Source organism: Anas acuta, chromosome 31 (genome assembly GCF_963932015.1).
Source record: "Anas acuta chromosome 31, bAnaAcu1.1, whole genome shotgun sequence".
In the NCBI taxonomy this organism is placed as follows: Eukaryota; Metazoa; Chordata; class Aves; order Anseriformes; family Anatidae; genus Anas; species Anas acuta.
Window position 1 is genome coordinate 847,573 of NC_089009.1, and position 12,872 is coordinate 860,444.

The window sequence follows — 12,872 nt, forward strand, 5'->3', positions numbered from 1 at the left end:
GAGGCCTTGCTGCCTGGGAAGGCGTCTTGCAGTAGACTGTCTCCTTGGTGTTGGTCCTGTTAGTCAAAGCTAGGAGGAATCACAGAATCACAGAATTTCTAGGTTGGAAGAGACCTCTAGATCATTGAGTCCAACCTCTGACCTAACACTAAAAAGTCCTCCACTAAACCATATCACTAAGCTCTACATCTAAACGTCTTTTAAAGACCTCCACTAATGGTGACTCAACCACTTCCCTGGGCAACCCGTTCCAATGCCTAACCACTCTTTCTGAGAATAAATTTCTCCACATTTCCAGCCTGAACCTCCCCTGGCACAACTTGAGGCCACTCCCTCTTGTCTTATTGCTAGTTATCTGCACCCAGCTCCCACAGCTTCCTTTCAGGTAGTTTTAGAAAACCATAAGGTCTCCCCTGAGATTTCACCGGACTAAAAGACCCCAATTCCCTCAGGTGCCCCTTGTCAGACTTGTGTTCCAGGCCCTTCACCAGTTTTGTAGCCCTTCTCTGGACTCACTGCAGGGTCTTGATGCACTTCTTGTAGTGAGGGGCCCAAAATTGAACACAGTTCTCCGGGTGCAGCCTCTCCAGGACAATGTACAGGGGGACAAAGACCTCTCTGGTCCTACTGGCCATGCTATGTCTGATACAGGCCAGGATGTCATTGGCATTCTTGGCCACTTGGGCACACTGCTGGCTCATGTTCAGGTGGGCATTGAGCAAAACCCCCAGATCCATTTCATTTGCACAGCTTTCCAGCCAATTTCATAACATCATAGAATCATAGAATATCCTGAGTTGGAAGGGACCCATAAGGATCATCAAGTCCAACTCCTGGCACCACACAGGTCTGCCCAGAAGTTTAGACCCTGTGACTAAGTGCACAGTCCAATCCCTTCTTAAATTCAGGCATGCTTGGTGTAGTGACTGCTTCCCTGGGGAGCCTGTTCCAGTGTGCAACCACTCTCTTGGTGAAGAAATTCTTCCTGTTGTCCAGCCTAAACTTCCCCTGCCTCAGCTTAATGCCATTCCTGCGGGTCCTATCACTGGTGTTTTCAGAGAACAGGTCACCTGCCTCTCCAAGACCTGGATGGCAGTGTATTTCTCCAAGCCCTCCGTTTGAGTAGCTACATCGGTGACTGTTGCTGGAGAGGCTGCAAGAGATGCAGAAACCATGGTTTTCTGCCTGTTTGATAAAATGGCCAGGCGTTTCGCAAGCAGATTACAAGTACTGATGGGAAAGACCGCTGCAAAAGAGCGGTGAGAGCGCCCCACCTGCTCGCCCAGCCTGTGAGAACTGTGTTTGGTAAAATTATAGAGAATATGATTTTTGAAGTTACTTAAGTGGACCTGGGGAACAGCGTTGTCATTGTTCCCAGCCAACATGGGTTCATGAGGGGTAGGTCCTGCCTAATAAATTCGGTGTCCTTTTATGACAAGATCACCCATCTAGTTGACCAAGGGAAACCAGCTGATGTGATCTTTTGGGACTTCAGCAAGGCTTTTCACATGGTTTCCCATAGAATCCTACTAGACAAAATGTCCAGCATACAACTAAACAAAAACATCATACAATGGGTAAGCAATTGGCTAATGGGCAGGGCTCAAAGGGTTGTGGTAAATGGGGCCACATCAGGCTGGTGGAATGTCACTAGTGGGGTCCCCCAAGGCTCCATTTTAGGGCCAGTCCTCTTCAATGATTTTATAAACAATTTGGATGTAGGACTAGAAGGCATTCTGAGCAAATTTGCCAAAGACACCAAACTTGGAGGAGTTGTGGACTCTGTTGAGGGTGGAAATGCCTTGCAGAGAGACCTGGACAGATTGGAGAGCTGGGTTATCACCAACCGCATGAAATTTAACAAGTGCAAGTGCCAGGTCCTGCATCTGGGACGGGGTAATCCTGAATATACATACAGACTGGGCGATGAGATGCTGGAGAGCAGCCCCACGGAGAGGGATCTGAGGGTTGTGGTTGACAGCAAGTTGAACATGAGCCAGAAGTGTGCCCTGGCAGCCAGGAGGGCCAACCGTGTCCTGGGGTGCATCGAGCACAGCATTGCTAGTCGGTTGAGGGAAGTGATTGTCCTGCTCTGCTCTGCGCTGGTGCGGCCTCACCTTGAGTACTGTGTGCAGTTCTGGGCACCACAGTGCAAAAAGGACATTAAACTGTTGGAGAGTGTCCAGAGGAGGGCCACAGTGATGGTGAAGGGCCTAGAGGTGAAGACATATGAGGAGCGGCTGAGGGCACTGGGCATGTTCAAGCCTGAAGAAGAGGAAGCTGAGGGGGGACCTCATCGTGGTCTGCAACTTCCTCACGAGGGGCAGGACAGGCAGGTGATCTATTCTCTGTAAACACCAGTGATAGGACCCACGGGAACGGTGTTAAGCTGAGGCAGGGGAAGTTTAGTCTGGACATCAGGAAGAGGTTCTTCACTGAGAGTGGTTGCACACTGGAACAGGCTCCCCAGGGAAGCAGTCACTGCACCAAGCCTGCCTGAATTTAAGAAGTGATTGGACTGTGCACTTAGTCACAGGGTCTAAACTTTTGGGCAGACCTGTGCGGTGCCAGGAGTTGGACTTGATGATCCTTATGGATCCCTTCCAACTCGGGATATTCTATGATTTTATGACCTCTCCAGATTCCGAAGGATATTTCAAAAGTAATTTATTTAGATTTCCTGGTGACATCTGCCAGTTCTCTGAGTACTCTAGGATTAATCTTATATGGCCCTATAGTCTTGTATCCACATGTAGAAGCAAATCCCACAAAAATTTAGGGTTGGCTGGGAGTTTATCATTCCCACAGTCACGACACTCCAACACACGGCACCTCAGGTCCCAGTGCCCATTGTCAATGTTCAAGACAAAGGCAAAGAAAGCGTTAAACATCTCTGCATTGTCAATGTCCTTGTTTGTGAGGACACCATCCCCATCAGTTAACAGACCAATGTTTTTTCTGGTCCTACTTTTGGAGTTCAAATATTTTTCTAAGTCCATTTCAATACCCATCACAGTACTGTTCAGGTTCAACGTGAAGTCAGCTTTGGCCGTACAAATATTTTGCTTATAAAGACAAACCTTTTCTCTGTAGCCCTCCCATATTGCCTGACCTCCCTTCAGGAGGATGTAAAGATTCATTACCCACCTAAGCTCTAGAAAAAGATCCCAGCCAATGTGAGCTGACCTTCTACCATGACTGCTTGATTGGAGCCAGGAGCAGGGCTTGCTCTTTGCCCGCACAACGTTAAGTGAACTGTGGCAGCACTGGACTTGGCACCCAGTTGCTCCCCATACCCTGCAGCCTCCAATCCCTCTCTGCTCTGGAGCCATTTGCTCCCATCAAGAAAGGGGGAAAATTGCTCCCAGAGGGTTATTGCTGCCAGGAGCTGGGCAAAGGTTAGGGAACTTGGGCGTAGCCTTGTGCTTTCCACAGCTCGACTAGGTGCGGTGAGGGACCTCTCTGTTGGTGGGGCTCCTCAGGAGAAGAACCCCTGGGGGCTGCCTGCTGTGTCCCCCAGCCCGTGATAAGCGCAGGCTCTGCGCCCTGCCCAAGGCGCTGCTGGCTGTGGCTCTTTGTGTCCGGGCCTAGGGGGACTCCTTCCCCATCTGCCTGCAGTGCCTGAAGCCCCTCGGTCCCCTCTCTCTTCTCTTGTTTTTGCCCCCAGTTCCTGCTCCCACTTCAGCACAGATGGTTCTCCCCTGGGGCTGCGGCCACCCCAGCCTCACCAGCCATGCCAGGGGCCTCCTGACTTCCCTCGTCACTCTACTCCTCCTCCGGCTGGGCTCAGGTAGGATCCTGCGGGGCTGCTGGGGGCTCTCCCCCCTGGGACTGACAGACTTGATGATATGGGGCAGGGGAGCTGCTGTGGGACAGGGGGAACCTGAGCCCACAGCTCGGCCCCCTCTCGGTTTCGCTTTCCCTTTGGTTCTTTCATGCAATACGGGCACTGCCTCAGCTGCATGTTCTGGCTCTTCTTAATCTACCTGAATGTTGCAGAGAGGGCTCCCACTCCCAGCACCCCTCCTTCTCCTGCACGTCCTCCCTCTCCCTCTCCTGTTGCCCTGGTATCCAACAGGACAAGGCAGACACAGCACGCACCAAGTCACACACAGCTCGCCTTTTGTCACTCACTGACCCTAAATTTATGATGGCAAAATATCACCTACTCCCTGTGCCCTTCTCCATTGCCCAGCCCAGTCCAGAGTGGAGGGACCAGGCCAGACTCTCACTGCCACCGTGGGGCAGGATGTCGTGCTGCCCTGCCACTTGTCCCCTCGCCGGGATGCTCGCAGCTTGGAGGTCAGGTGGATCCGGGACAAGTTCTCTGAGACAGTGCACCACTACCACAATGGACAGGACCTGTACGGGGAGCAGATGGAAGCATATGTCGGGAGGACAGAGTTGGTCAGAGATGGCCTCTCTGCTGGAAGCCTGGACTTGCGAATCTCTGGGCTGAGACCCTCAGATGATGGCGTGTACATTTGCACTGTGGGAGATGGTGACGCTTATGATGAAGCAACGGTGCATCTGGAGGTGTCAGGTTAGTGGCTGGGGTGAGACTTTCAGGGGATGGTGCAGGAGTCCCTGAGTTTCTGAGTCCCACCCAGGACCCTGTCCCATCCTCATTGCCATCTAAAAGACCTCTCAAAAAGTTAAGTCTGATGGGGCTTCTCCTCCTCTCTCTGTGAGCACTTGTCCAGCAAGGAGCACACTTGTGCCCCTTGCAGGCTTTTTATTCAGAAAGAACGAAATGATTTCATTCAGTCTCAGTGGCCTCTTTGAACTCTATCCCCATGAAGCTTTGAGGGCACTGGGCACAGGCTGCTGAGCAGCTTCTTCAGCTGTGCCAACCATGGGAACAAACACTGTGCCTGGGTAGAAACCTCTGAGCATCTGGATGTCAATGATTTTGCTTTTTCTGCTGGGGGAGACCTGAGATGATGTCTGGAACTCTCAGGTATACTTGAACCAGCACAGCTTGGTGCAGAGACACTGCCTGGAAGTGCTGAACCTTGGCACCTGGGTTTTCTGGGCGATTTGGGGGCATTGGCATTCTGCAGCCCTGCTCTCTTGTTCTGGCACCAGCCGTGGTGGTTTGGGGTTTACTTGGGTACGTGGAGCGCCCAGTCCCTGAGCCCCTGAGGCAGTGGCTGGACAGGGCTGTGTTGGCACGGGAGTAGATGGGGCCTTTGAATTGAAATGAATCCCTCCCCAAGTCAAGCCCCAGTCACGGGCTCTTCCCCCAGCATCAGGTGCTGACCCCCACCTCTCCCTGGGGGTCTATGAGACCGGAGGCGTCTGGGTGCGGTGTCGATCGGCCGGCTGGTACCCGAAGCCGCAGCTGCTGTGGAGGGATGCTCGCGGGCAGCACCTGCCCTCGGTCTCCCAGACACATTCCCAGGACCAGGAGGGGCTCTTTGAAATCAAAGGCGCCATCGTTGTGACCGGGAGCGTGGAGGGGCCCTTGTCCTGCGTGGTCAGGAACAGCCGCCTCCAGCAGGAACGGGAATCATCCCTGCACATCTCAGGTACAAATGGCACAGTCAGGATGAGGTGTTCCTGGCCCCTGCACTTGTCCCAGCCCAGGACAAGTCTGGGACTTGCTCTTCCACCTGCGGGCATAGAAATGCAGCCCTTGTCCTGGTGCCTTTTCTCAGCTCCCTTCTTCCACAATGCCGAGACCTGGATGGTCCTCATGATTTTGGCTGTGTCCATTGGCCTTGGTGTTTATCTCTTTCGAAAGCAAGGTAAGCTGGCAGCGCAGGGATGGAGCGCAGGGAGGTGTTCTGCAGGGACCCGCGTGGGTCTGGAGCAGGGCTGAGCCCTGGCCCAGGGAGGTGCATAGGAGGAGGAAGGGAATGTTCTCCTGGGGATGCCAAAGGCCTTAGGATTGTCTTGGGTGGGAAACCAGGGAGCACAGCTGCAGCGTGGGGCTGGTGGCGAGGCGCAGCCCCCCTGCACATGTTCCCAGCCAGCAACCAAGCTGCTCTGCTCACCACCTCTTCCTCCGCCTTTGCTTTTCAGAGGCACAGAGGCGAGAGCTGGGTGAGTCCTTGCAGTCCCTGTCCCCAGCCCCTGGGGAAGTGGTGTCTGTGCGGGAGGGTCTGGTCTGGGTGGGCTCTGGGGGCTTGTGTGCTGGTGGCTCGGGGGTGCTGGAGGAGCAGCTGGAGCCTGGGGTGGGAGTGGGGAGTGCTGGGGCTGGGGCTGCCCAGGACACGGCTGGGATGTCTGAAAGGAACGGGGATCCAGGTGGGGATAGGGAGCAAGATGCGGGGCTGCCCTGCTCTGCCGTGACGCTTCTCAGACAGGGACGTCCTCCACCCATCCCCATTCACTTCCACTTGTGTTTTGGTGGCACGGTGCAGAGAGCTGCACAAGTGTCTGTCCTTACGGCTCCACACGCATGAGCCTTGCTCAAAGTTGGGTCTTGTTCCATGTTAGTCCAGTCCCTCCCAAAATAGGAGGAAGGTGCTCTGTGCACACTTACCTCAGAAAAATATTTAAGAGTCTAGCTATGGGAGTAGCCATGGAATGTGAAGCACTGCCTTCTGGTCACACATTGACTTCTCTTTCCTTTTCCATTAAAAAAGCTGGAAAGTTAGGTAAGTCTGCATTCGTAAACCCAATGTTTTCCCATAAGCATCAGTCAGATGAGAAGTTCTCCCTTCTTATCCTGCTTTGCTTTTGCTTTACTTTTCCAGCGGAACGAGAAGCAGAGTTGGGTGAGTGTCCATGTGCTTGGGCCCCAGGGCAAGGCCAAGGCGATATTTAGAGGAGGGTGGGCAGCTGGGACAGTGCACTCCAAGGATTTTCTCTTTCTTTTCCAGATGAATACCGTGCAAAGGCTGCTAAGTCTCCATCAAACTATGAAGGGATTTGAGGTGTCGCAATGCGATTGGAAGCTGTTCCCTCTCACCATGATTTTCTTCTCATTTCTAGTGCACCAATCTGCAAGACTGAGTGAGTGTCTGGCCCCAAACCCAAAGAAAATGAGTTCTTGTCATGTAATGAGAATCTGTACTCTCTCACCAAGTGTTTTTGCTTTTCTTTTGCAGAGGAACTAGCCAAAGAGTGGGGTGAGTACCCATCCATCCCTCAAATGAAGGAATTTGGGTTCTACCAGTGGGCATGTTGAGAAGGCAAGATGTCCTTTTCCATCATGCATTGTTTTTGCTTTCGTTTGGCAGAGAAAAAATATGCAAAGCTCCGTGAGTATCCTGCAGCATAACAAAGCAGTTTGGGGTTCAGGCATGGAGTAGGAAGCTCTCCCCTCTCATCAGATATTGTTTTGCTTCTTTTTCCAGGGGAACAAGCTGCACAGCTGGGTGAGTGTTCCTGAGCTTGGGCCCAAGGGCAATGTCAAGGCAATGTGCAGGGGAGGGTGGGCAGCTGGGACAGAGCAGCCCAGGGCTGGCCCCTCACCCTGATGGAGAAGTGAGGAGTGTGGGGCTGCCCTGGGCATGGGACACAGCCGGGATGGCTGAAAGGAATTGGGATCAAGGTTAGGATGGGGAGCGAGGTGCGGGGCTGCCCCTCTCTACTCTGATGCTTCCAGGACAGGGATGTCCTCTGTATGTCCCGATTCACTTCCAGTTGTCTTTTGGTGGCATCGTACTGGAAGCTACACAAGTTTCTGTGCTGGTTGTTCTGCTTGCACAAGCCATGCTCACAGATAAACTTCACTCACTCTTAGTCTGGTCTCTCCTTTGGGAGCAAAGTTATGTTTGGCCACTTCCTAGAAGAATAAATTTTGGAGCGTAGCCATGGGAGCAGGCATATGACGAGAAGCTGTCCCCTCTGATCATGCATTGCCTTTGCTTTCCTTTTGCAGCGGAACTGAAAGCAGAGCGGGGTGAGTGTCCCTCCCCAACAGAAAGAACTTCATGTCTTCCAATGGGAGCTATGGCAGGAGAAGTTGTCCCCTCTGATTATGCATTGCTTTTCTCTTTCTTTTGCAGAGGAAAAGAATGCAAGGCTGGGTAAGTCTCCATCTGCATCTGAAAGTATTTGGGGTCATCGCAATGGGATGGGAAGCTGTTCCCTCTCACCATGATTTTCTTCTCATTTTTAGCACACCAATCTGCAAGACTCAGTGTCTGCCCCAAAACCGAAGAAAATGGGTTCTCATCATGAAATGAGAATCTGTACTCTCTCACCAAGTGTTTTTGCTTTTCTTTTGCAGAGGATCTAACTGCAGAGCTGTGTGAGTGTCCCTCCCCAAAATGAAGGAATTTGGGCCCTATTGGTGGGCAGTGTGGGATGGGAAGTTGTCCCTTTCTATCATGCATTCTTTCTGCTTTTGTCTGACAGTGAGGAAGGATACAGAACGTGGTGAGTATCCTGCACCACAACAAAGAGTATAAGGTCCAGCGATAGAATGCAAAGCTTTCCCCTCTCATCAGGCATTTCTTTTCCCTCCCCCTCTTTTTTATTTTTCTTCAGAGGAACAAGCAGCAGAGCTGGGTGAGTGTCCTCGGCAACACAAATGCGATGTTCAGGGGAAGACAGGCAACTGGGACAGAGCAGCCCAGGGCTGGCTCCTCACCCTGATGGAGAAGTGAGGAGTGTGGGGCTGCCCTGAGCACGGGACGTGGCCGGGATAGCTGAAGGGATCGGGGATCAAAGTGCGGACTGGGAGCAAGCTGCGAGGCTGCTGCGCTCTGCACTGACGCTTCCGGGACAGGGACATCCTCCACCCACCCCCATTCACTTCCACTTGTCTTTTGGTGGCATCGTACTGGAAGCTACACAATTTCTGTGCTGGTTGTTCTGCTTGCACAAGCCATGCTCACAGCTGAACTTCACTCACTCTTAGTCTAGTCTCTCCTTTGGGAGCAAAGTTATGTTTGGCCACTTCCTAGAAGAATAAATTTTGGAGCGTAGCCATGGGAGCAGGCATATGATGAGAAGCTGTCCCCTCTGATCATGCATTGCCTTTGCTTTCCTTTTGCAGCGGAACTGAAAGCAGAGCGGGGTGAGTGTCCCTCCCCAGCGGAAAGAATCGCACAGAATCACAGAATCACAGAATCACAGAATCACAGAATCACAGAATTTCTAGGTTGGAAGAGACCTCAAGATCATCGAGTCCAACCTCTGACCTAACACTAACAGTCCCCACTAAACCATATCCCTAAGCTCTACATCTAAACGTCTTTTGAAGACTTCCAGGGATGGTGACTCCACCACCTCCCTGGGCAGCCCGTTCCAGTGCCTAACAACCCTTTCAGTAAAGAAATTCTTCCTAACATCTAACCTAAAACTCCCCTGACGTAACTTCAGCCCATTCCCCCTCGTCCTGTCACCAGGCACATGGGAGAACAGGCCAACCCCCACCTCGCTACAGCCTCCTTTAATGTACTTATACAGAGCAATAAGGTCACCCCTGAGCCTCCTCTTCTCTAGGCTGAACAAGCCCAGCTCCTTCAGCCGCTCCTCCTAGGACTTGCTCTCCAGGCCCCTCACCAGCTTCGTCGCCCTTCTTTGGACCCGCTCAAGCACCTCCATGTCCTTCTTGTAGCGAGGGGCCCAAAACTGAACACAGTACTCGAGGTGCGGCCTCACCAGAGCCGAGTACAGGGGGACGATCACCTCCCTAGCCCTGCTGGTCACACTGTTTCTGATACAAGCCAGGATGCCGTTGGCCTTCTTGGCCACCTGAGCACACTGCTGGCTCATATTCAGCCGACTGTCCACCATCACTCCCAGGTCCTTCTCTGCCTGGCAGCTCTCCAACCATTCCTCTCCCAGCCTGTAGAACTTCATGTCTTCCAATGGGAGCTATGGGAGGAGAAGCTGTCCCCTCTGATCATGCATTGCTTTTCTCTTTCTTTTGCAGAGGAAAAGAATGTAAGGCTGGGTAAGTCTCCATCTGCATCTGAATGTATCTGGGGTCACCGCAATGGGATGGGAGGCTGTTCCCTCTCACCATGATTTTCTTCTCATTTCTAGTGCACCAATCTGAAAGACTGAGTGAGTGTCTGGCCCCAAACCCAAAGAAAATGAGTTCTTCTCTATAATAAGAATCTGTACTCTCTCACCAAGTGTTTTTGCTTTTCTTTTGCAGAGGAACTAGCCAAAGAGTGGGGTGAGTACCCACCCATCCCTCAAATGAAGGAATTTGGGTTCTACCAGTGGACATTTTGAGAAGGCAAGATGTCCCTTTACATCATGCTTTCTTTTTGCTTTTGTTTGGCAGAGAAAAAAGATGCAAAGCTCAGTGAGCATTCTGCACCATAACAAAGCAGTTTGGGGTTCAGGCATGGGGCGAGAAGCTCTCCCCTCTCATCAGATATTGCTTTTGCTTCTTTTTCCAGGGGAACAAGCTGCACAGCTGGGTGAGTGTTCCTGAGCTTGGGCCCAAGGGCAATGTCAAGGCAATGTGCAGGGGAGGGTGGGCAGCTGGGACAGAGAAGCCCAGGGCTGACCCCTCACAAAACCCACAACTACTGGGCACCAGCCGTGGGCTGTGACCAGCTCTCCCCTCTCCTTCCAGCATGGAGAAAGTTTCTGCTGCCTCACTATACAGGTAGGTGTGTTTTAAGTTGCCATCTGCAGTGCTCCTCTTGCCCTTGCTTGGGCATGTTCAGGAGCCAAGAGGTGCCCCATCTCCTGCCCCGTGGGGCAGCTCCTGGCCCCGAGCTGGGGAAAGTCTGCCCAGGGCTGAGCTCTGCCCCTGATGGCCTGGCTCCTTTTGTCCCTGCAGTGAAGGTGACCCTGGATCCATGCACGGCTCATCCCCTGCTCGTCCTGTCTCAGAACAAGAGCAGTGTGAGATGGCAAAGTAAATGGCAGCAGGTGCCCAAAACCCCGGAGAGATTTGACACTAGATGCTGTGTTCTGGGCCGTGAAGAGTTCAGAGAGGGGAGGCACTACTGGGAGGTGGAGGTAGAGGGGGAGAAGGGAAAGTGTTCAAGTTTGGCTGTGGGGGTGGCCAGGGCATCGGTGAAGAGGAAGGGGTGGATCAAGATGAGCCCTGAAGAAGGGATCTGGGCTGTGCAGTACAAGGAGGGGCAGCTCACGTCTCTCACATCTCCTCCCAAGCCCTTGTCCCTGTCCCCTGTCCCCACGAGGATCTGGGTCTGTCTGGACTGTACCCAGGGGCAGGTGTCTTTTATCAATGCTGACAATGGGGTCGAGATCTTCATTTTCACAGATGTCTTCCTGAAAGGGGAGAGCATGCGCCCCTGGTTCTGGCTGGGGACAAATGCCCAGCTGTGCCTGAGGGACAGCACCCTGTAGACCCTTTCCCTCCCTTGGGGGGCTCCTGCCCTTCTCCAGGCACTCCTTCATCACCTCTCCTTCATCGTGCAGGAGCAGTGCAGGAATGAGAGGCAGTGGGGCCAGGGGCTGCCCTGTGTTTCTCCCTGCACGCTGAGACCTGTGGCTGATGGTGGGGGGTAGTGACTTCAGGCAGCCCTTTTACTTCGTTTTTGCGAAACATGTTTCTAACTCCAGTGATGAATTTGGCTTTGAGTGTGAAAGCATGAAGTATATAGCAGGAATTTAGATGTAAAAGAATTAGTAACACTCCTTGTAAATGAATAAATCAACTTCTGAACATGGAAAATCCCAGCGTGTGAATATTTTAAATCATTATTGAAGGAAGCTGCATACCTCCAAAAGAACAGGAAACTTGAAGGGCAGAAAAGTCCAGTGGAAGCTGGATTTGAGCTGGAGCATGGCTACTGTGGGGGGCAGCGAAATTGTTCGCGTGGCTGGATGCTCTGGGGCCAGGATGCTGCAAGGCTGGGATGCTTTCTGAGTTGGATGCTGTGGGAGGGGTTGGGGAAGGCAGGATGCTGTGGAATCCATCCCACGAAGCACAGGGAAAGCACAGGAAAGGACTGGGTCTGTGGGAATCTCGAACAAACTGGAGCTCGGGGAGCTGTGGTGCTTTGGGCTCTTCCCTGCACACAACTCCTGTGCTGGGGCACAAGCCCTGCTGGCATTCGCAGGTCTTACCCTGCCTCTGAGCCCAGCAGGCAGCACAGGGGCTGCAGCAGCCCTCCATACTCCACTCCCCTCTGCTTGCACTGCTTGCAGACCCCAGGGCAAGGGATGTGGTCACCGTGTGCTGCTGGCCAGTGCAGGCCACCTTTGCCTCCTAGGCTGGGGTTGATCCTTGCTCTGTGCCTGGTGCTGAGCATGAGCAGCCTGTGGGGGCTCTTTGCTCCCTCCTTTGGAGCACATCAAGGCACAGCAGGACTGTGTCAAATAAATTTTTGCAGAGGAATATGGAGTCTGGCAGTGGTATTTCTTGGGTGCTTTCTGTCCTGAGGCTTTGCTGCCTGAGAAGGTGTCTTGCAGCAGACCGTCTCCTTGGTGTTGGTCCTGTTAGTCAAAGCTAGGAGGAATCATAGAATCACAGAATTTCTAGGTTGGAAGAGACCTGTAGATCATCGAGTCCAACCTCCGACCTAACACTAACAGTCCCCGCTAAACCATATCACTAAGCTCTACATCTAAACATCTTTTAAAGACTTCCAGGGATGGTGACTCAACCACTTCCCTGGGCAACCCGTTCCAATGCCTAATCTTTTTTTCTGAGAACAAATGTCTCCACATTTCCAGCCTGAACCTCCCCTGGCACAACTTGAGGCCATTCCCTCTTGTTCTATTGCTAGTTATCTGCCCCCAGCTCCCACAGCTTCCTTTCAGGTAGTTTTAGAGAGCCATAAGGTCTCCTCTGAGCTGTCTCCGGACTAAAAGACCCCAATTCCCTCAGGTGCCCCTTGTTGGAATTGTGTTCCAGACCCTTCACCAGTTTTGTAGCCCTTCTCTGGACGCAGTGCAGGGCCTTGATGCTCTTCTTGTAGTGAGATGCCCAAAACTGAACACAGTGCTTGAGGTGCAGCCTCTCCAGGAGGACA

General features: G+C 52.6%; 4 protein-coding genes across 12 annotated transcripts in view; 3 read left to right on the forward strand and 1 right to left on the reverse strand.

Moving 5' to 3' along the window:
- Nucleotides 1–8,924, forward strand: part of LOC137846215 (butyrophilin subfamily 1 member A1-like) — a 76,029-nt gene extending 67,105 nt beyond the window's left edge. For 2 of the 9 annotated variants that reach the window (XR_011090421.1, XR_011090420.1), the window contains exons 5-6: nucleotides 6,028–6,963; nucleotides 7,059–7,896. Coding sequence is in view for 5 of the 9 variants with exons in the window: in XM_068664016.1 (XP_068520117.1) it covers nucleotides 6,028–6,410 (383 nt within the window). In the remaining 4 variants the exon portion in view is untranslated. Of the gene's footprint in view, nucleotides 1–6,027; nucleotides 6,983–7,058; nucleotides 7,897–8,445 lie in introns of those variants that run through there. The other 7 variants (XR_011090419.1, XR_011090423.1, XM_068664012.1 and 4 more) reach the window with 7 other exon arrangements.
- Nucleotides 1–12,872, reverse strand: part of LOC137846204 (butyrophilin subfamily 3 member A1-like) — a 228,584-nt gene that overhangs the window by 165,165 nt on the left and 50,547 nt on the right. The window lies entirely within an intron of this gene.
- Nucleotides 2,466–5,754, forward strand: LOC137846159 (butyrophilin subfamily 1 member A1-like). Its single transcript, XM_068663862.1, has 4 exons — nucleotides 2,466–3,790; nucleotides 4,196–4,543; nucleotides 5,250–5,531; nucleotides 5,747–5,754. The coding sequence occupies exons 1-4, from the start codon at nucleotides 3,691–3,693 to the stop codon at nucleotides 5,752–5,754; spliced, it is 738 nt and encodes a 245-aa protein (XP_068519963.1). The 5' UTR covers nucleotides 2,466–3,690.
- Nucleotides 9,915–11,569, forward strand: LOC137846300 (butyrophilin subfamily 1 member A1-like). Its single transcript, XM_068664239.1, has 5 exons — nucleotides 9,915–9,972; nucleotides 10,067–10,087; nucleotides 10,317–10,337; nucleotides 10,496–10,528; nucleotides 10,706–11,569. Exons 1-5 carry the CDS (start codon nucleotides 9,930–9,932, stop codon nucleotides 11,239–11,241), a joined length of 654 nt encoding a protein of 217 aa, XP_068520340.1. The 5' UTR covers nucleotides 9,915–9,929; the 3' UTR covers nucleotides 11,242–11,569.